Source organism: Corvus hawaiiensis, chromosome 28, assembly GCF_020740725.1.
Source record: "Corvus hawaiiensis isolate bCorHaw1 chromosome 28, bCorHaw1.pri.cur, whole genome shotgun sequence".
In the NCBI taxonomy this organism is placed as follows: domain Eukaryota; kingdom Metazoa; phylum Chordata; class Aves; order Passeriformes; family Corvidae; genus Corvus; species Corvus hawaiiensis.
In genome coordinates this window covers 5,419,729-5,440,613 of record NC_063240.1, presented here as the reverse complement: position 1 = coordinate 5,440,613, position 20,885 = coordinate 5,419,729, and the positions used below count along the sequence as shown (strand labels likewise).

General features: G+C 67.7%; 4 protein-coding genes across 14 annotated transcripts; 3 read left to right on the top strand and 1 right to left on the bottom strand.

Annotated features, from left to right (window-relative positions):
- Positions 1 to 61: 61 nt before the first annotated feature.
- Positions 62 to 4,358, top strand: REEP6 (receptor accessory protein 6). 3 transcript variants are annotated; one of them, XM_048288296.1, is made up of 6 exons: positions 62 to 270; positions 2,398 to 2,491; positions 2,732 to 2,870; positions 3,062 to 3,230; positions 3,420 to 3,487; positions 3,931 to 4,358. In XM_048288296.1, the coding sequence occupies exons 1-6, from the start codon at positions 156 to 158 to the stop codon at positions 3,946 to 3,948; spliced, it is 603 nt and encodes a 200-aa protein (XP_048144253.1). In that variant the 5' UTR covers positions 62 to 155; the 3' UTR covers positions 3,949 to 4,358. The 3 variants fall into 3 exon arrangements, with proteins under 3 accessions (XP_048144253.1, XP_048144254.1, XP_048144255.1); XM_048288298.1 differs by lacking the exon at positions 62 to 270 and adding an exon at positions 1,616 to 2,096; XM_048288297.1 differs by lacking the exon at positions 3,420 to 3,487.
- Positions 4,359 to 4,443: 85 nt separating this feature from the next.
- Positions 4,444 to 6,199, top strand: C28H19orf25 (chromosome 28 C19orf25 homolog). Of its 8 annotated transcripts, none has more exons than XM_048288320.1 (3): positions 4,444 to 4,503; positions 5,001 to 5,174; positions 5,250 to 6,199. In XM_048288320.1, the coding sequence occupies exons 2-3, from the start codon at positions 5,027 to 5,029 to the stop codon at positions 5,429 to 5,431; spliced, it is 330 nt and encodes a 109-aa protein (XP_048144277.1). In that variant the 5' UTR covers positions 4,444 to 4,503; positions 5,001 to 5,026; the 3' UTR covers positions 5,432 to 6,199. The 8 variants fall into 8 exon arrangements, with proteins under 8 accessions (XP_048144277.1, XP_048144280.1, XP_048144274.1 ...); XM_048288323.1 differs by having other exon boundaries at positions 4,444 to 4,507; XM_048288317.1 differs by having other exon boundaries at positions 4,444 to 4,515.
- A 126-nt stretch (positions 6,200 to 6,325) lies between these two features.
- LOC125317963 (granzyme M-like) lies at positions 6,326 to 9,197 on the top strand. Of its 2 annotated transcripts, XM_048288282.1 has the most exons (5): positions 6,327 to 6,761; positions 6,862 to 7,006; positions 7,420 to 7,680; positions 7,857 to 8,054; positions 8,936 to 9,197. In XM_048288282.1, exons 1-4 carry the CDS (start codon positions 6,457 to 6,459, stop codon positions 8,025 to 8,027), a joined length of 882 nt encoding a protein of 293 aa, XP_048144239.1. In that variant the 5' UTR covers positions 6,327 to 6,456; the 3' UTR covers positions 8,028 to 8,054; positions 8,936 to 9,197. The 2 variants fall into 2 exon arrangements, with proteins under 2 accessions (XP_048144238.1, XP_048144239.1); XM_048288281.1 differs by having other exon boundaries at positions 6,326 to 6,761; positions 7,857 to 9,197.
- Positions 8,040 to 20,297, bottom strand: APC2 (APC regulator of WNT signaling pathway 2). Its single transcript, XM_048288059.1, is given in 16 exon segments — positions 8,040 to 9,960; positions 9,962 to 15,005; positions 15,378 to 15,592; positions 15,918 to 16,034; positions 16,118 to 16,195; positions 16,276 to 16,415; positions 16,511 to 16,606; positions 16,686 to 17,067; positions 17,153 to 17,233; positions 18,309 to 18,386; positions 18,645 to 18,758; positions 18,851 to 18,959; positions 19,034 to 19,202; positions 19,277 to 19,367; positions 19,468 to 19,626; positions 20,119 to 20,297. Coding segments are annotated over 15 exon segments (7,200 nt in total). The 5' UTR covers positions 19,609 to 19,626; positions 20,119 to 20,297; the 3' UTR covers positions 8,040 to 9,615.
- Positions 20,298 to 20,885: the final 588 nt, after the last annotated feature.

Sequence of the window (20,885 nt, the reverse complement as noted above, 5' to 3'; positions counted from 1 at the left end):
CCCCGCCCCTCCGCCCTGCTGGCCCCGCCCCCCGCCTGGCCCCGCCCCGCTCTCTCGTTGGCCACGCCCCCACCGGCCGCTCTGACCGGGGCGCGGGGTCGGTCCGGGGCCGCTCCGGGGCCACCGCCGCCGCCTTCATCATCGCCACCGCCGCCATGGGCTCGATGCAGCAGCGCCTGCAGCGCTTCCTCCACAGCCCCGGCCCGATCGGCGACCTGCTGGGTCAATTAGAAGCCCGTACCGGCGTTCAACGGCTCTACCTGGCCACAGGTGCGACCGGTACCGCGGGGCCTCCCCGATCCTCCCGTTCTGTCCCCTTCTCTCCTGTATCCTGAGGCGCCTTGGCAGCCCCTCACCGTGGCTCTGGGCTCAGCACGGGGGCACGGGGAGGGCAGGCAGAGCAGGGGAGGTTGGGGGTGCGGAGCGGGGCCGTGCTGGGAGGGGGCTGGGGGTGCCGGGGGTGACACCGCTGTCACCGCACCGTCCTCACCTTCGGCAGGTGCGAAATCCCGAAACCCCAAAACCTGCAGGATTCGAGGGTCAGAGGTGTTAGACAGACCCTCGAAACCCCTGGCCCCTGACAGAGGGGGGTGCCCGTTCTGGGTGAGCCCCCAGGTCATGGTGTGTCAAACCCGCACTGGGGATGGGAGCTCGCCCCTGTGTTCCACAGGTGGGACTGTGGGGATCCGGCCTTTAACCGGATCCCAGTTGTTCATTAATGAGGAACCAGCCGGATTCTTCCCAGGGATCCTCCTCCTGGCACGCCGTGCCCCCTCTCCTCTGACCCTCAGCCTTGTGCCCTCTCTGCCAGCTTAAACGGGCCTTGTCTGCATGTTCCAATTTGAGATTTCGTATCGAACCTCCCAGGAGGGGCTTCCCTGTTTCCTGTGTCCCTCCAGGCCTTTGGCCTCCACGTGTGGTTTCCTGGCCCTTCACCTGCCAGCAGGGCTGGTTTTCCCACTCTGAGGGGGAAAAGTGTCGGTGAAGGAGCACGTGCTGCTGTGCAGGATGTGGTGCCACTCAGGTGTCTTCCAAGCAAAATAATCCTGGGGATTTGGTCAGGCTTGGCCATGATGGACTTTCGGAGTAGGACAGGAGTGGATGCACCAAAAAGTGATGGTTCCACCTTCTGGATCTCTGTCCTGGAAAGGAGAAGCTGCTGCTAAACTAAAAATTCCCAATTGCTCCCTCCCAAGGCTCTGGAGCAATCCTTAATTTGTGTTTGAACCCATGGGCTGGGGTTTGGAGCAACCTCTGTGGCCTCTGGGCAGCACCACACTCCCTCAGCGGAGCCTTTCCCTCGGTTTTTGCTGTTACATAAATTTCTCTGGGGGTTAAAATCCTGTGAAATCCCTTCTAAGGCTCTTGGGGAATGAAACCCAGCACTGCCTGGGCCCGCCTGCCCTCCTTGGAGGGACGTTTGGGATTGCTCCAAAGCCACGTTGCTCCTGCCCGTCTCCCGGGAAAGACCCGGAGCTGTGGGTGCCCCGGATCGGGGCCGGAGCTCAGCCCAGGAATGCTGCAGTGAGCAGAGCAGGGATAATCCCCAGCAAGGACTTTCCTCTAATTCACCAGCACAGACAGGTTAATTCCCAGCTTTCCTGCTGCTGATGGAGGAGTTTGTTCCAGGGCTGGGGAGAAGCTGCTGGGCTGGACAAATTGCTCCATGCTGTGTATCCCTGAGGTTTTCCTGCCCTCTGAGCCCCGCTGCGAGCGAGGCTCTGCCGTGGTTTCCACCCCAAGATCTCCCTGTGCCACCTTCCCCATCCAGGCTCTCTCCCAGCTCTGCTGCTCCAACCTCCCGCGAGTGTCCGAGCGCTGGGCAGGCTCCAGGCCACCAAACCCTCTGGCTCACATTTAATTTAACGATCCAATTGAGTAGCAGGGAAGCTGGATTGGATTGCCGCTCCCAGGGGAGCCAACCCTTCCTCCGCCGGCGGCTGCTCAGCCACGGGGAGCGCCCGCGGGAGGAGCCGCGATCCCGGGCGGCTGATCCGGGAGCAGGGCTCGTCCTTGAGCAGGAGATCTGGGAATGCCGAGAGGCTCCGGGCCCCGCGCGCGGGGGAGACGAGCGGGGCCTTGACTTTGGACCATGGGTGCGTTGTCAGCGTCTCCCGTTCCTGCCGCCCTGGCCCCGCTCCAGGGGCAAAAGTGCTGCGAGATTGGGGTGGTAAAGTCCCATCCGGGGCCAGGGGAGGGGGCGAACGGTGGCAGGAGCAGGTCACGGGTCCCTCGGGGAGGAGCGGACTCTGCCACGTGCCTCGTTACATCGAGCGGTGTCGTGGAATTAATTGGGGGTGGTTGTTATCTCCTGGCACGTGCCCGTGGCCACTCTGGGATGAGAATCCCGCTCTCCCAGGTGACAGCAGGTACGAGCCCGTCCTCTGTCCCCCACAGGTTCCGTGGCTTTCCTGGGGCTGTACCTCATGTTCGGCTATGGCGCTTCCCTGATCTGCAACATCATCGGCTTCGTCTACCCCGCCTACGTCTCGTAAGTACCTGTCCCGGCACCAGGAGAGCGTTCCCTGCCCTTAGCTGAGGGTCTCCCTGCTCCGTGAAGAGGCAGTCATGGCTGGGAAGCTCTTGAGACTTTCCTGGAAAGGCTGGGATTGTGCCAGCTCGGGGGCCGGAGTGCCCGGCGGGCAGGTTCCCTCCAGGGTTTGGAGGATTTGGGAAGGTGGAGCCCATCCCAGGACTGCAGCAGCCATGTCCTTCCCCTCTCCTGCCGCAGCATCAAAGCCATCGAGAGCAGCAGCAAGGAGGATGACACCCTGTGGCTCATGTACTGGGTGGTCTACGGCGTCTTCAGCGTCGCGGAGTTCTTCTCCGACCTTTTCCTCTACTGGTTCCCCTTCTACTACGTCGGGAAGGTAACGGCTGTGCCGGGCTCCTCTCACCCCATGGCTGAACAGGGAGGAGCTGAGTGTGGTGGGCTCCGACCCGTTAGCAGGGTGCTGGTGGGGCTGCAACCGGCTCAGATGCTGTGAGCTCCAGCATTGGGCGCTGCTGTTGGACCAGGCTGGGGGGCACTGGAGCAGCTGAGCCCCTCCTGTCCCCGCAGTGCCTGTTCCTGGTGTGGTGCATGGCCCCCGTGCCCTGGAACGGCTCCCACATCATCTACCACAGCTTCATCCGGCCCTGCTTCCTCAAGCACCACCAGACCGTGGACTACATGATGGGTGACATCGGCGCCAAGGCCCTGGACGCGGCCTCCGTTGTCACCCGAGAAGGTAACTCAGGTCCCCCTGTTGTCCGGGTTTTCCCAGCGCAGGGGCGTGAGCAGCTCGGTTTAATTACCAGCAAGTGATTATTTCTCCGTGCCCATGGGCCGTGCTGCCGAAGCCCCGTGCCAGGAGCCCCGGGGGAGGGTCACAGTCCCCTCTCTAACCTCTCTCTCCTCTCTGCGCCGCACGGTCCAGTCCTGCAGTCTTTGGCCAACAGCAGAGCCCGGCTGGCGGCCGGGGTGGCCCCGCAGCCCAGCCTGTCCGTATGTAACGAGCCGCGGCTCCCGGTGCCACCGCGGGGGGACGGGGCCGGGCCGTGCCAGGCGCCCGCCGCGTCTTTCGTGTCCGCCGTGGCACCGCTCCCGCAGCCACCGGCGCGGCTCCCGCACAACCGGCCCTTTCTCCCGTGGCGTGGGTAGAGCAGGCGCTTCCCTCCCGCTTCTCCGTAGCCAGACCCCATCCGTGTGTCCATCCATTGTCCATCCCTGTGTCCATCCCTGGGTCCACGTGCTCCTCAGCGCTGCTGCAGACCTGGGGCTCCCCTCCGGAGCCCCCCACGTGCGGGGAAGGCAGGGCCGGCTGTCACCCCCGTGCTCAGCGGGACAGGGAGGGAACGGGACGGTGACGCGGGGCCGGGCCGGGCAGTGCCCCAGGACACCGGTCACTGCCCCGGGGACGGGCACTAACGCCATCCGTGTCTCCGCAGGCGCCAGAGCAACCCTGACCCTGGCAGAGTTAGTGGAGAAGGCGAAGTAAGAGGCGCATCGGTGCCTCTGGCTGATACCGGCACTACAGCCCCGGTACTGGGACCGGTACCGGTACCCGCGGCCCCAGTACCGGCACCACGCTCCCAATACTGGTACCGGCAACCCTCGTTCTGGCACCGAATTCCCCCATACCGGCACTACAGACGCCAGTACCGGCACCATGGCCCGGTACTGGTACCGGCATCCCCCGTTCTGGCACCGAAACCCCCCATACAGACGCCGGTACCGGCACCGTGCTCCCAGTACCGGCACCGTGGCCCTGTTACCGGTACCGGCCACCCCGGGCTGTACCCGTCCGGGATCCCGAGTTTCTCCAGCCCCAGTCTGTTGTTCCCCCGTTCCCGCAATAAACCCCGGTGCCCACGAAGCGCCGCTCCCGCGTGTTCCGTGACACCGCGCGGCGCCTTTAAGAGCGGCGTGGGGGCGGAGCTTTGGGGAATGGGTGGGGCTCCCACCGATGACGTAAATGGGCGTGGCGGAAGTGCGGCCGGACGGTGGCCGGAACGGGGAGGGTCGGTCCGTCGGTCCGTCTGCGGTACCGGGGGGTCGGTCTGTCCGGTGGGAGGGATCGGGGGCTCCGTCTGTGTGTCCGGGGGGCGGAGGGAGCCGGTTGGTCTGTGCGGGGGTGGGGCTGTGTCTGTCTGTCCAGCGGCGGGAGGGGGGAAAGGAGAGGTCTGTCCGTCTGTCTGTCTGTCCAAAGGGTGGGAGGAGGGTGTCTGTTAGTCTGGGGGAAGGGAGTCGGTCTGTCTGGGGGGGGAATCTGTGTGTCTGTTTGGGGGGAGGGCAGGTGTCTGTCTGTCTGTCTGTCCGGCGGGGAAGGTGGCGGGGGGGGGCTTTGTTTGTTTGTCCATCCGGGGGGACAGTGAGAGGGCTCTGCTTGCTGCGGGAGGTCCGTCTGTCTGTCCAAACGGCAGCACAGAGGGTCTGAGAGAGCAAAAGGGGGGAGTGTCCGTCTGTCTGTCCGGGGTGGGGGCAGCGCAGCGCCTTCACACCCCGCCCCCATCCTCAGCCCCTCCCGCATGAGCCTCCCCCGGGATGAGCTCCAAGGCCAAGCGGGTGCTGCCCACCCGCCCTGAGCCCCCCAGCGTGGAGCAGATCCTGGCCGACGTGCAGGGCGCTCCCCCGACCGACCCCGTCTTCGTCCTCCCCCCCGAGCCCCCCCAGGACCACGGCCCCGCTCCAGGTGAGCCCGCGGTGGGGAGAGAGGGGGGGCGTGGGGACACCCCCAGCCCCGCTGAGCCCCCGCTCTGCCCGCCAGGCTGCCCCGAGCCCGCGGCCGAGGAGCGGGAGCGGCTGTACCAGCAGGTCCGCTCCTACGTGGGCATGAACCAGCGGCTGCAGGAAGCCCGGGAGCAGCTGCGGGAGCGGCGCCGGGAGCTGGAGAGGGTCGGAGAGGCGCTGGATCGTCGGATCACGGAAATGAAGCAGAAGGTGTTCTGAAGGACTGCGGTGGGCGCCTCGGGACACCTCACGCTGTGGTTTCACCTTCCCAGAACCGTTTGCACTGGGAGGATCCGGATTTGCCAGGACAGCCCCGGCTGTGCCACCCCAGTGACCTTCTCCCAAGGAACGCTGGGATCCGCCAGTCCAGCACAGCGGCACCTTCCCGGTGCTGGAACAAAGGCTTGCCCCCCTGAACTGGCTGCCATGTCCCCCGCGGGTGGCACGTCCTCTGTCCCCTACGACTTTTCCCTCTGGTACTTCCCTGAGGATGACCACGTCGCCTCCCGCATCGCGGAGCGCCTGAGGGAAGAGGGATTTCGGGGCTTCACTGAGCACCAGGACCAAGTGGCCGGGACGTCCGTCATCTCAACGGCCGTGGAGGCCATCGAGGCTAGCCGGGTGGCCATCCTGCTCCTCTCGGCCAAGTCCGTGGGCGACCGGTGGTGCCAGCGCGTGTCCCAGTGGAGCCTGTTCCGCAGTATCCACCAGCGCGGCACCAAGGTGGTCCCCGTGTGCGTGGGGGTGACCAGAGCCGAGGTGCCCCCGTTCCTGCAGCACCTCATCCCGCTGGAATACCAGAATGAGTTCTTCTTCCAGCGGCTCCTGGCCAGCCTGAGGTCCCACCCAGGGAGCAGGGCCAGGCGGGTCCCACCCAAGGGGACGAACTGAGGGACCACTGAGGGGGCTGGGTTGGGGGCCAGCACGGCCCCATGGTGTGACAACTGCCCTGTTTTGCTAATAAAGGTGGTGGGAATGGGTCACCCAGCACTGTGGGTTGTCATAAATCTCATAAACCCCCGTTTTTTGGCGAGCTGAAAGTGCCGCTTTCTGTCTGCAAAGAAGGGGCCGTGGGTGTTTCCCACCCCCACAGGTGTTACCTTGTGGGTGCTTCTTCCCCTTCCTGCCCCCCTGAGCGCGATCTGTGCCCCGCTGCTGCCCTGCTCCGCTGTCACACGCGACCTGGGGCTCCTCCAGCACCGCTCCAGCTCGGGACCAGCACCAGGAGACGTGGAGCAGGCAGGATGGGGGCGGGGGGCTGCCTGGGGCCGCTGCTGCTGCTGCTGCTGCTGCCGCCCCTCCCTTGGGGTGAGCACCGGGGCCATGGGTCCAGCGTGGCCAGCGGGGGCTCGGAGTCACTTGCCAGGGCGGTGGCAGGTGCTGGTGGGGACGGGACCTGGCTCCAGTCGTCGATCATCGGGGGACGCGAGGCCAAACCCCACTCCCGGCCCTATATGGCATCCCTCCAGTTCAGGAGGGTTCACATCTGCGGGGCAGCGCTGCTGCACCGGCGCTGGGCGCTGACGGCCGCGCACTGCCTGCGTCGGGGGTGAGTCCGGCATGGGTGTCCTGCCCGGGGAAGAGACCGGGCTCTGGGTGGGGCTCCGAGTGACCGGCACCGGGCTGACACCACTACCGGTGCGGAGCAGGTCGTGGGATAAGCTGGAGCTGGTGGTGGGGCTGCACAAATTGCGGGATAGCGGGGAGGACGTGCAGAGATTCCCCATCCGGGCTGCCTGTCCCCACCCCGGCTACGACGGAGATACGATGGAGAACGACCTGCTCCTGCTCCAGGTGGGGCTCGGGCCGGCCGCGGGGAAGGCTCCGAGGCGGGGCTGGAGCGGCGGCGGTGCCGGGAAGCGCTGCGGGGAAGGGGCGGGGGGTTCGCACGGTGTCGGCGCAGCTGCGCTCGCAGCCGGGGCGGGCGGCTCGGTGACATTTCCGCTTCTCACCCCCAAGAACTTTCACACCTGGGTGTCATCTCCCCGCTCCCACAGGCGCTGCACCGCCTCGGTGCTCCGCCTTCGATCCGCGGCCTTGGGGGGCTCGTCCTCCGCCCCCTCACCTGCGGCATGGGGATGCTCCCTCTCGACCCCTCCCCTGCGCGATTGGGGGCTCCCCTTTAGCCCCCCACCCACGGCATTGGGGTGCTCCCCGCCAACCCCTCCGCCTGTGGGGGGAGATCTGACACGGCCCCCCGCCCGCAGCTGGAGGGGACGGTGACACTGAGCAGGACACGGGGTCTCATCTCGCTGCCGAGCCGGGAGCCAGCGCTGGGAGCGCGGTGCAGCCTGGCGGGCTGGGGGGTCCTGGACAGCGAGCGCCAGAAGCTGTCGCCCACCCTGCAGGAGCTGGAGGTGAAGGTGATGGACGCGCAGATGTGCAACAACAGCCGCTTCTGGAACGGCCGCATCGCCCGCACCATGATCTGCTTCCAGGGAGAGCACCGCGGCTCGGCACCCTCCAAGGTGAGGGTTTGGGGGTCCAAGGGCTATAAAGCTCTGCCCACCCCGAGCCCCGGTGCGGGTTGCGGGGGGCTGCGGGGAGGGTGTTCACCCTGAGCAGGTGAGATGTCCCCCTGGCCATGGTGGGGGTCCCTGTCCCCTGCTCGGGGTTCACTTTCCGGTGTCCCCCCCGCCCTCAGGGTGACTCGGGGGGCCCGTTGGTGTGCGGGAAGCGGCCGGCAGTGGCCGGCGTGATGTCCTTCAGCAGCCGGGACGCCACTGACCTTTTCAAGCCGCCAGTGGCCACCTCGACCGTGAAGTACAAGAAATGGATCCAGAAAACTCTGCGGAGGGGCTGCCCCCAGGGATAGACAGAACACCCCTTCCTATTTACACAGGTTGGCTTTTAATTGGGAATACTGTCCAGAGTCTGGTAAAATAACATCCTTAGTACATAGATACAGTGACGGGGAGCGGAGCTCGGCAGGATTGTCCATGGAGGAGGGGGAGGGCAGTGGCTCGGATCCCGGGAGGTGATGCTGGCCCTCCTGCCACCCCTGTGCTCCCTTACAGCACTTGGGAGTGCTGCTCCTGGGATTTTCCACCTTTTCCTTCAGTGCCGGCCGCTGCCAGGGCAGGGGGGCTCCAGTGGGCACTGGGGTGTGCCCGTCCCCACAACCCCAGTGAACATCCTTGGGGACACCCTGCATTTCCCCACGGTCCTGGTGTCTCCCTGTCCCCACTGTATGTCCCCAGTGCAACAACCCAGAGCCCCTCACTGTGTCCCCACAGCCGCCCAGGTGTGTCCCCTGCACATGTCCCCATAGCCCTGTGTCTGTCCCTGCACCCCCCAGCACTGGGATGGGGGGGCACAAAGGTGGCCCCACCCGAAGCAGGTAGTGATGGTGGGAGGACGGGGAGGTATCCATGGGGTCTGGGACCACCTGGATTGGGGGTCCCTCTGAAGCCCATCCCGCTCCCAGGGGCCGAGGCACTTCCCACACACCCCAGTCTCAGCACCTGGGCCCGGCTGGCAGCAGAAGTGGGGGTGTCCCCGGGGTTTTGGGGCCGGGAGGCCCCGTGCTCGTGGGCGTAATCCAGTCCTGGATGGATTCGTGTCCACATCCACAAGGACACACCGGCATCCTGGCTGTGAGCCGAGGCTCTTCTGCCCCAGGGGTGGGAGGCTGGGGGGCTGCGGATGAAGGTGAAGGACCCCAGACCCTTTCCTGGGGGTTGGGGCATCCCGGTGCTGGCTTAGCACCCTGTCCCCTCCCAGGGCAGCCCCCCAGCCTGGTGACAGCACCCTGTGAGCAGCCCCCAGGATGAGCCCATCAGGACCCTGGCCACCCCTGTGAGCCCCTGCCCGGCTCCTCCTGCACCATTTCCACCTGCCACCACCTCGGACCGGCACAGGTCACCCAGCAGCAATCAGGAGCCTCCAGCAGCACAAACGGGGGTCCTGGCCCCCATCTCCCCCTCCAAAGCCTCTCCCCTGAGTCCCTTCCGCTGTTAATAAACGAGCTGTGATCGCTGGCAGAGCCAGAGTTGGTGCCAGACAAGCTGGAGCGTGTGGGGTTTTCCCGGTACCAGGGTGGGCTGTGTCAGCTTCCCGGCATGTGGGATCAGGCTCTGGTTCAACCCCTGGGTGAGCGGGATGGGAGCACGCGGGGACACGGCCCCACCTCAGCTTGTCCCTGGATGTCCATCAGCACCAGGAGATGGTCCATGAGAATCGCCCCAGCTTGGGGTGTCAGACCCGGCACGTTCCCAGTTCTGTCCAGTCCTTGCCGCTGGCAATCGTGATGCTTCAGCACAGCAAGACCCCAGCCGGGGCCAGCAGCGGGTTGGGGTGACTCATTGGTCCCCAGCTGTCCCAAATCCCCATGTGTGCCCCCAGCACAGTCCTGGCCAGCTCCGTGGGGCTGGAGGTGTCGCAGGACCCTCACTGGGACATCATCAAGCTTGGATTTTCTCCACCGCCTTGTCGGCCACCGCCGTCACCGCCATGGGGCTGGGGACGTAGTTGAAGGGGGTGACACGGGCGGCTTTGCTGGGGGAGCCGTGCCGGCTGGCGGGGAAGGTCCCGGCGGGCGCATCGTGGCCGAAGGAGATGGGCAGGGCGGCCTTGGCGGGCGCGGGGGCTTCGCCATCACCGGTGACGCGGGGGTGCGGGGGTCCGTCGCGGGTCTCCAGCGTGGGAGAGGTGCTGGAGTTGGTCTTGGAGGTGGCGAAGTCCTCGGTCTGCACCACGGCGTCGCTGGTCTTCCTGGGCGTGCCGGGGGGTACCGGGGGTGCCGGGGGGCTCCTCGTCACCGGAGCCCGCCAGCGGCAGCGCGGAGGAGGGCAGCGTGCTCTTGAGGATGTGCGGGATGTCCTCGTCCCGGATCCTCCGCCACGTGCCCTTCATCATCGCCACCGGCGGCTTCCCCGGCGGCCCCCCGGGAGCCGGCTCGTTCTGCCGCCGCCGCGCCGCCGCCTCGGAGCGCACGGAGGACGGGCTGGCCGCCCGCCGCGCCACGCTGATGTTGGGCGAGGACGAGTAGCGCTTGAAGGGCTCGGCCGCGGGCGCGCTGGTCTTCACCGGCAGCCGGGACGGGCTCTCGGAGCTGGTCCGGCGCGGCGGCTTGACCCCGGCCGTGGCTTTGCCGCCGGGCTGGGCTCTGGGGATGAGCGGCCGCTGGCCTGGGCTCGCCGGTTTGGCCGCCTTGAGCTCGTCGCAGCGGGAGGAGCAGAGGAACACGGCCGGGAGCGCGGCTCCGCGGCTGCGCTGGGGGGAACCCCGGCGGGGCAGCGAGGTGGCCGGTGGCGCCGGGGACAGGTCGGAGCGGTGCCGCAGCAGCAGGCTCGAGGATTCCTTGATGAAGGTGAGCTGGCGCAGGAAGCCGGAGCGGTCCGAGTCGCTCCCGCTGGAGCGGGCAGATGACATCCGCACCAGGTTGAGCCGGCTGCCCCCCGGGCCCCCGGGCCGAGCCTTGGAGCCATCGACCTGCTCCTCCAGCACCGGCATGGCCCCCCGGCCCGGCAGCACCTTCCTGCTGGGCTTCTGCATGAAGGGAATGCGCACGGGCGATTTCTGCGTCTTGGACTGCCTGGGAGCCGGGGATTTGGGGGCCGGGGCTCTGGCTGGGGGTCCCGGCGGGGAGGAGGAGCCGCCCGCCTTGCCCGCGGCCGGGCCGCCCATTTTGTTGACCTGGGAGGGCGACGGCAGCTTCTTGGGGGCGTGCTGGGAGGGCGTGGAGGTGCGGGACGAGCCCGAGGAGGGGGGGCCTTTGCCGATGCGGGCGGGCGGGGTCGTGCTCCTCTTGGGCAGCGCCAGGTCCCCGGTCTCGGGGGGTTTGCCCAGCCGGTGCAGGCTCCGCGAGCGCTGCTGGCTCAGAGAGAGGTTCTTGGCCGGCCGTGCCTCGGGCTTGGCCGCGGGGGTCTTCTTCGGGGTGGCCCGTGGGCTGGGGGCATCTTTGGCCAGGCTGGGCATGTAGATGACGGTCCTGCCGCGGAACACCACGGGCAGGTTGGGCACCGGCTTGGCGGGCGCCGGGCTCCGCTCCGGCCTGGCGCTGGCACGGCCGGCGGGACGGGCACCGGCCGCCTCCTTCCGCTCCGGCCGGCCCTTGCTGTGCTCCCTCCTCGCCGTGTCCCGGCCGGAAGCGCTGCCGGGCCGCTGCTTCTCCTGCCTGCCCAGGGAGAGCTGCAGCGTGGAGCCCACCGAGAGCCCCGACATGAAGGACAGGATGGAGTCGGACTCGGAGGAAGGCTCCCGTGACAGGGAGGCGGCAGCCTGGTGCAGCCAGGTGACGATGGAGTTGGCTCCCTCCTGGATGGCTTGCCACTCCACGCTGTCCAGGTCGGAGCCGCGGTCGGAGCCGGCCTCCTCCTCGGGGTGATGCCTGGCCTCGGCTTTCCGCTCCCTCCCGCCAGGGCCCGGCGGCTTCTGCTTTCTCTCCACTAGCCTGCGGCGAGCCGTGGGCCGCCGGCGTTTGGGCATGGCCGAGCCGATGCATTTCTGCAGCAGATCATCCTCCGAATTGAGGCTGGGGGAGCTGGGCGAGCCCCCCTGCGCCTGCCCCACCGCGGCCGACCGCGGCCAGGTGGCTTTGCCGCAGGGCTGGCCCCGCTCCTCGCCCTCGGAGAGGTTGGCGTCGCTCAGGGAGCTCATGGAGGAGCTCAGGGAGTAGCACGGTGGCGTCTCGTCGGCGATGAGGTTGTTTTGAGGCTTCGTCTTTGCCGGACGGGGACCGGGCTCGGGGTCCTTGTGGGGGACGGAGCCTCCCCAGCGCTCCCTGCGGGGCGCCCGGCCGGGCTGGGCTTTGCTGCTGGAACCATCCCTGCCTGCCTCGGGCAGCTCGTCCAAATCCGGATCGTAGAAGCAGTAGACGGCTTCCTCCGTCGGCGTGGTGTGGCACAGCGACTGGAACACCACCCCGTCCTCCAGGGCGTCATCCTTCCTCCCGGGAGCACCGCTGGCCCTGCCCACCCCCAGCTCCAGGCTGGCTGTGCCCTTCGGGAGGGTCTGGCCCCGCTTCCCCTCGCTGCGGCCCGGCCCCGCTTTGCCCTTTCCGGCAGAGCTGAGCCGGGCGGGCGCCGAGCTGCCGGAGGCGGCCCTGCGGGCCGGGATGGTGCCAGGCTCGCGGCGCCGCTCGGGCAGGGGGTGTTCGGCCTCCTCGCCCGCCGGGTACCGCAGGGTCTCGTCGCTCAGCGAGGCGGCGCTGGAGAAGTTCACGGGGGTTCCGTCGGCCGAGTCGGTGAAGGAGTCGTCGTCCTTGAAGAGGTCGCGAGCGGTGGCTCGCAGGTGCTTGGGCACACCGGGGTGGGCGTGGGCCGGCACCAGCATGTACACGGGGACGTGCACCGGCTTCTTGGTCTGCGGGTGCAGCACCTGGCCGGACAGCAGCGAGGTCTTGACCTTGCGGAAGCGGGAGGGCATGGCCGAGCTGATGCACTCCTTGAGGATCTCGATGTCGTCGTCGTCGGGGGGCTCGGGGCGCTCAGCCCTTCGCCGGCCCTCCAGGTACCGCTCCTCCCGCCGCTCCTCCCGCTTCTCGTGGGCTGCGAAGTTCAGGCTGTTCTTCTCTGGGAAGGTGGGGATCAGCTTGAGCTCCACGTCCTTCTGGACGTAGTGCTCGTGGAGGGGCAGGGCGCTCAGGCTGGAGGCGCACGAGAAGTTCTCGTTGGGTTTCTCCACCGTGAAGTAGACCATGGAGTCCAGGTCCTGGGGCAGCTGGAAGCGTTCCTTGAAGTCGGTGATCTCCATGAACTTCTTGACGTTGTTCTCCCACTGGATGTTGAACTGGCTGGTCTCCTTCTCTGGCTGGCAGCCCAGCTCGAAGAGGGGAGTCTTGCTGCGGCTGGGGGGCATGGTCTGCCCAGGGCTGTCGGGCAGCTCGCTGGGGCTGATGGTGCCGCTGATCATTTCACTGCACGGGTCGCTCTGGATGGAGCTGGCGATGGAGGGGCTCTCGAAGCTGCCCAGGGAGCTGACGGAGCTGCAGCGGCTCATCACCAGCGGCGTCTCCTGGATGTAGTTCTCCGAGGAGCTGGAGGGTGTCAGGTCCTCCTGGCGCGAGGGCGAGGCCTCCCGCAGGAAAACCTTGTCACGCTTCGGGAAGGGGATGGAGATGGGCTGGGAGATCCCCACCGGCGTGGTGGGACCAGGATCCACCACCTTCTCCTTCTCCTGCCTCCCGCCCTCCCCTTCTGCGTCCCCTTCCTCCATCTCCAGGATCTCCAGGGAGGAGTCACTATCCAGGTCATTCTCGCTGTGGCTCTGCCCATCCAGCACGTTGTCTGCCGAGGAGAGGGAGGACAGGGAGCTGCACCGGGAGAAGCAGATCGGGGTGTCCTCCACCGAGTACTTCTGCACCGACTCCTGCTCTGCTGAGGCCGGTGGCTGGGCCGGCAGCTTCTCTGGGATCTTGCTCAGGGGCTCGGCCGCCTGCAGCAGCGCTGGGGAAAGCCAGGCTTGCTTCCTGCCCAGGAGGGAGGGCTGGTGGCCGGCGGCCGCGCTGCTCTTGGCCAGGGTCTCGAGCATGGGGACGTGCTGGTAGGACGGAGAGAGCTTGATGGTGCGAACATGGGGGTCGGTGGGTGGCTTGGTGCCCACCTCCTTCTTCCACTCCGTCTCCTTCTCTGGCATCTTGGGGCTGGGGAAAGTCACCGTCTTCTTGGCCCGTTCGGGCAGGTCCCGCTGCTCCGGTTTGTCTGGCTCGGCCGGATCCCGCGCGGGGGGCTCGACCCGCTCCGGTTTGCCCAGGATGCTCTTGAGGTCGAGCCGGCTGGGCCGCTTCTGGTAACGCTGCAGCTCGTCACGATAGTCCAGGAAGGCGGCCCTGGGGCAGGGCTTCATGTGCTCCTTGGTGCAGTAGCCGTCGCTGGTGCTGCCGCTGTTGAGGCTGTCGGTGGACAGGCTGGTGTAGGCCGTCTTCAGCCGCAGCAGGGTGTGTGCCCGGCTCAGGCTCTCCCGCTTGGCGAAGCCACCGGCATCCGACAGCCGGCATGGTGAGCAGGACTGGGCGCGCGCCTCGTGCCCCTCCTCGGGGCCGTACTGCCAGTCCAGGCAGTGGTCCTCGGAGCTGAGGCTGAAGCTGTCGTCCGAGGAGTTGTGCATGGTGGAGATGTCCTCCACCAGCTTGTCAATCTTGGCCACCGTGCTGGAGATCTTGTTGGCCAACTTCTCGGCAGCCAGCGAGACGTCGTCCTCCGGCAGCGGTGGCTTCTTGGGCTCGGCCGTCTTCCCACTGCCGTCCTTCTCCGGCTCCGGGCAGTGCCGCTGCGCCAGCGCCCGCGGCAGCGCCTGGCCCTGCAGGAAGGAGGAGTTGAGGAACATGGAGAGGACGGAGGCGCTGGCCGTCTCCACGCCGGTGGAGACGTTGGGCACCTCATCGTCGTCGAAGCAGCCGGAGTCGGAGGCGTAGTCCTTCACCAGGCTCTCCATGTGCCGCATCGGCTTCTTGGCGCTCTGGCCCTTCAGGCTCTGCTTCTCCATGGTGTCAAAGGTCTCCGCCAGGTGTTTGGCGTCCAGCTCGGCCTCCAGCGCCTTCTGCTTGCGCATGTAGAGCGAGGGCATGCAGGAGCCTGGCGACACCACGGCCGCATCCTTGTACTTGGGGGGCCGGTTGGTGAGGAGGTTGCGCAGTGCGGCTGCGCTGCCCATGGCGATCATCTTGTGCTTGGAGTGGATGAGGTTGCGGAGCATGCTGACCGCCCCCAGGTCCCACAGCAGCTCCTGGTCGCGGGGGCTGCGGGCGGACAGGTTCCAGAGGGTGCCGCAGGCGTTGCTGACGATGGTCAGGCTGTGTGAGCGCAGGTGCTGCAGCAGCGTCTGCAGGCAGTTGTGGTCCCGGAGCACCTGTCTGCGGGACAGAGGGGACCCCACAGCCGTCAGGATGGTCCTGGACCCCTCCCCAACCCCTTTGTGGGGTCTGCAGTGCCCCCACAGCTGCCCAGCTGTGACATTGCTCCCTTGGGGTCAGCAGTGCCCCCTGATCCTGCAGCACCCCCAGCCATGGTATCCCCCCAACACCATCCATGGTGCCCAGGGTCCCCCATCTCCATCCCCATCCTACCCACAGCCATGGCATCCCATAACACTATCCCTGGGGTCCGTGGAGCCTAGGGTCCCCCATTTCCATCCTACCCCCAGCCCTGGCATCCCCCAATGCCATCCTGGGGTCCATGAAGCCCTGGGTCCCCCAGCTGCGTCCCCACCCCACCATGCTCCTCACCTGTAATCCTCTCGTGTGGCGACAAGGCTGGAGACGTTCCTGAGGATGCCGCCGCCGCTCTCGATGATGGCCAGGGAGTTGCTCTGGCACTTGTATGTGAGGGTGCTGACCAGGAAGCCCAGGGCCCCCTCCACCCCGCAGATGGCCGCCTTGTTCTCCGTGCTGTGCGCTGAGAGGTTCCACAGCGCGCTCAGGACGCTCTTCAGCGTCGACTCCTGTGCCAGGAGGGGACACACAGCCCCGTCAGCCCTGTCCAGCCACCCTGTGCTCGCTGTCACCCACCCCAGGGTGGACACACAGCCCCGTCAGCCCTGTCCAGCCACTCTGTGCTCGCTGTCACCCACCCCAGGGTGGACACACAGCCCCGTCAGCCCTGTCCAGCCACCCTGTGCCCGCTGTCACCCACCCCAGGGTGGACACACAGCCCTGCCAGCCCTGTCCGGTCACCCTGTGCCTGCTGTCACCCACCCCAGGGTGGACACACAGCCCTGTCAGCCCTGTCCGGTCACCCTGTGCCTGCTGTCACCCATCCGGGCTCACCTTGCCAGCGTGCAGGGCACAGCGCGTCAGCCCAGTGACACTGCCCACCTCCCTCAGCACCTTCTTGCTGTTGATGTCAGCGCGCCAGGAGAGGTTCCTCAGAATGCTGGAGACCACCTGGAGGGGCAGAGCGGGGTGAGTGACCACTGGGACTGTCCCCCTGCCTGTCCCCCACCCCAGGGAGCCCCACCAGCACCCACCTGGTGCAGCTCCTCGCTGTCGGAGCCCAGCTGAGCCACGATGGCCTCCATGCAGCCCCGGCGGGAGCACAGCGTGGCCTGCGGGGAGGACAAGGGTGGTGAGGGTGACGCCGTGACCCCCAGACCCGGCTGACCCCCCCCAAACCTCTGCCCCCCACCTTGTTGACCACGTCGCCGAAGGTGAGGTTGGTGAGGGCCATCCCCGCGTAGCGTCGCAGCGCCAGGTTCAGGGGGTCGTTGGTCATCTTGTGCATCTCGTAGTCCACCTGCAGCAGCTCGGCCACAGCCTGCAGCCCACCTGTGGGACGAGACAGCGGTCATTTGGGGTTCCCCCACCTCCAGCACGCCGTGTGGCTGCGGTGCGGAGGGAAGGAGCCCCCTCCCCGCGCTCACCCAGCTCGTTCATGGCCCGCCGGTACTCCTCGTCGAAGGACAGCTTCATGATGGCACAGGTGGCCTGGCAGATCTGGGGCTCGATGGGCACTGGCACTGCGGGGGGATGAGGGTCAGTCCCCTCTGTCACACTCCCAGCCCCTCCCAGCCCCGCCCAGCCCCGGCCCGGCCGTACCCGCGCCCTCGGGGCCCCGTCCCCCGTCCCGGCTCTGCATCTGCAGCCAGTCCCAGCAGGTCTCCGAGTAGGACCGGATCTGCTCCAGCACGTGCAGCACCCGCATCTCCTTCTTGGCCTGGCCCTCGTCGGGCTGGGAGAAGACGATGTTGTGCAGGGCGGCGTTGGCTCGCATCCGGGCGTCCTTGGCGCCCGTGGGGCTCTCGGGGGGCCCCGGCTCCCCGTCGGAGTCGTGCAAGATCTGGATGAGCAGGGGCAGGCAGCCCGACTTGCGCATGGCCTGGCAGCTCTCCTGCGAGCTGGACATGGCCAGCAGCGTGCGGGACATGTCCTCCTTGTCCCGTGTGGCCAGCATGGACAGCAGCCAGAACACCACCTCCACCTGCGGGGGGACACGCGGGGGGATCACACTCAGCCCTACCGCGGGCTCAGCCCGCCCCAGCCGGGCTCCGGCTGCTGCCCCTCACCTTGGTGTTGCCCCCCTCCTCGGGGTGGGTCGGGGGGTCCAGGCTGCCGTCCCCCTCCATGCCCGGGACCTTCCCGCAGAGCTGCAGAGGAGGGGGCAGGTGGGGGGGGGCTGCACTGCAGCGCCCTCGCCCCCATGCCCAGCCCCTCCCCACTTTCCTGCCACCCCCCGCGACTCCCAGGCGTTGCTTCCGTCAGTGCCAGGGGTGTATTTTAAGCTAAAATCAGGGATGGGGGGGGCTGCTACAGCCGCGGGCTCAGGGAAGGGAGAGCGTGGGCGAGCGAGCAGGTGGGCAGCGGGGAGGGGGCTGAGCCTGCGGAGCTGATGGAAGGGTTGGAAATGGGGGGGCTGTGCGGATCTGGGGGTGTCTGGGGGTGTTGGAGGGGCTGGGGGTGATGGGGGGCTGTCGGTGTTGCCACGTGGGGCTGTGGGTGATGGTGGGAGGGGGGTGGTGATGGGACCGTGTCGATGGAAGGGCTGTGGGTGACGGTGGGGCTGTGGTGATGGCAGCCTGGGACAGTGGCGGTGGCAGGGCTGTGGTGATGGCAGCCTGGGACAGTGGCGGTGGCAGGGCTGTGGGTGACAGTGACGATGGCCATGGTGTCAGGGGAGGAGCTGTGGGTGACAGTGGGGCCATGACGAACGTGGGGCTGTGGGTGACAGTGACGATGGTGATGGCAGCCCACGATGATGATGGTGATGGGGCTGTGGGTGACAGTGGCGATGGTCATGGCAGCCTGTGATGGTGACAATGGCAGGGCTGTGGGTGACAGTGGGTCCGTGGCCATGGTGGGGCTGTGAGTGACAGTGACGATGATGATGGCAGCCCACGACCATGATGGTGGTGGGGCTGTGGGTGACACTGGGACCATGGCGATGCCAGCCTGTGACGATGACGATGATGATGGCAGGCTGCCCACCCTGGCGTCTCGGTCGGCGGCAGATGCCGCGGGAGCCCCCGCGCCTGCCCGCCCGCCATGGCCTACTTCTGGTCTCCATGGCAACTGCCCATTTCACGGTGCCCGAGCCACACAAAGCCCGGGCTGTGCCGATGGGGACAGCGCGGGGACAATGGCGGGGGGGCCGTGCTGGCCCCCTCCTCCACCCTCCCTGGCTCCATCGCCCCGCGGGGACCAGGGACACCCCGGCCCCGCTACCTGCGGCTCCGGCTGCTGCGCCTTGTCCTGCACCTCCATCAGCTCCTTGTCGATCTGCTCCAGCCGGGATGCCCGGATCTGGGGGGGGGGGGAGGGCAGAGAGGGAGTTGGAGAGGTCTGGGACACCCACAGAACCACAAAAAGATGGGAGGGAGGAGTTTCAGTGTGCAAGGACCGGGGTGTGAGGAGCTGGTGTAGGGTGTGAGCAGCTGGTGTAGGATGCAAAGAGCTGGTGTAGGGTGCCTGGAGCTGCTTGGAGGGTGCCCAGAGTTGAGCCCATCAGTGTGGGGCCCCCCAGGGGAGGGACAGGGGGAGTTTGGGGGTGCAGAACCCGACCTGTGCCCGCTGCACCATCTCATCGGCCGTCCCGAAGCGCTCCTCCATCAGCGAGCGGATGTGCTGCGCCTCGAACTGCAGCTGCTGCCGGATCAGATCCATCTGCATGGAGAACTGGAGGGGCACAGGAGGTGGCATGAGCGGGGCAGGGTCCGGGCGGTGCCCCGTGGCCTGGGAGGGGGGGACAGGGGCTGTCCCCCACTCACCGTCTCCACGTGGGGCAGCTCGTCCAGGCGAGTGGCCAGGCTCTGCAGCTGCGCGTAGTACCAGACCTTCTCCTTCTCCTCCTTCTCGATCTCCCCCAGCAGAAAGCACCTGGGGAGAGGGGAGGACCCCATCAGCACAGCCCCCGGCCGCCCGCCAGCCCCCGTTATCCCCCAGCCCCTCACCTCTCTCGGTCCAGCTCCTCCAGCATGCGGAAGGTGGCCCTGCCCAGCTCCCCGGGGCCGTCCCGGTGGGAGGCGGGGGCCGGCGGGCTCTCCTCGGCGCCGCGCCCGGCGCTCGTCACCTCCGGGGCGAACTTGAGGTTGTAGAGGCTGGTGATGTCCATCTGCAAGGCTGGGGACGGGGATGGTGGTGTCAGGGTGGGCTTGGCAGGGTCCCCCCCCCTCCCCACCCTGCCCAGTACCCACCTTTGAGCTGGTCCAGCACCTCCGTCTGCCCCGAGGACACCATGACTCGGGCCTCCTGCTCCAGCTTGCCCTGGAGGTGCTTCAGGACCTCCTAAAACAGGGATGGAGCCGTTGAGAAGGGGGAGATGTGGATGGAAACCCCCCCTAGCTGGAGGTCTGTGCCCCCCCCCACCCACCGGGCCTGTCCCCACCTTCATGTCCGAGGTCTCATTTTCCAGCTTGGAGAGGTGGTTGGAGTTGTCCTCCAGCTCCCGCCGGAGGTGGCTGTTCTCCTTCTTCAGCGCCTCCACCTGCCGCACCAGCTGGTCGTACGAGGCGATGGAGCCGGACATCTTCACCTCCTCCAGCGCCTGCGGGGGGGCGTGGGGGTGGGCAGCACCCCGGGGGGCTCCCCAGCACCCTCGCAGCCCCCCAGCACCCACCACCCGCCCAGGACCACGGCACAGCGCCGGGCACCCCACCGCCCGCACCCCCTGAGCCCTGGAAGAGCCGGTGCCCCCCCAATCCCCCCAGAGGGGCGTCCCCGGCTCGGAGGGGGGTGGGGGGGGGGTCCAGCGCCGCCCCCGCCAGTCAGGGCCCCCCCAGCCCCCGCCAGCCCCCGCCTGGTTCCCACCCTCCGCACAGCTCCGCTCTGCGCTCCCTTTGTCTCGCTTTTGTCTTCTCTCGCTCCCGACCTTCTCCCGCTCCTCTCCCTCCAGCACCGGGGGCAGCCCCGGCCCCTCCGCGGCCCCCCCGCCCCTCTCTGTCCCCCCCCAGACCCTCTCAGGCCCCCTGTGCCCCCCAGCCAACCCCAGCCCCCCCAAACCTCCTCTTGCCGCAACGCCCGCGGCCGCCCCTCGCACCTGCCCGGGTGGGGGGGACACACACGACGCTGTCACACGCGGGGAGGGGGGGCCGGGGCCGGGGACCCCTCGCCACCCCCCCAGAGGGTCGGGCCGGCAGCGGGAGCGCGACGGCCCCGCGGTGCCTTCGTCAGCACCACGTGTGAGCGGGGGGAGCTGGCAATGGGGGGGCTGGGGGGTCACCTCCTCCCCTCTGCTGCTCCCACCCCACACCCCCCCCACCACAGCGGGCTCAGGGGCGGCAGCGATCGAACCACCCCCCCCCCCCCAAGGCTCTGACACCCCCAAAACTGCCTCACGGCGGCTCCCTGGGGCCCCTCTGCTTCTGCAAATCCTTTTGGGGGTCCTAGCACCCCCTGCTAAGCACAGAGGCCCCACCAGGCAGTGCTGGGACCCAGCAACCCCCCAAGGCCCCATCGATGTTCTTCGCACCCCCAGGAGCCGTCCTGGCCCCCCCCAAGCTGCTCCTTCACCCCTGCACCCCACAGGGTGGGGTATATTATATTTACGGTGGGGGATCCCCCCTCCTGCCCTATGGGTCCTGCTGTGGGGTCCCCCCTTGAAGCACCCAGATCTGCCCGTGATTCCCAAGGGACACAAAGCCCCCGGTGCCAACCCCCCCAGCTGCTAAAAATTCCCCCCGGGAGAGAAAAAACCCCGGGAGGATGGGACAGGAGAGGGTGGGGAGCAGAGGAAGGGTGGAGGTGTGGGATGAGGGATGAGGGATGCAGGATTGGGGATTCAGGGTGGACAGTGAGGGATGCGGG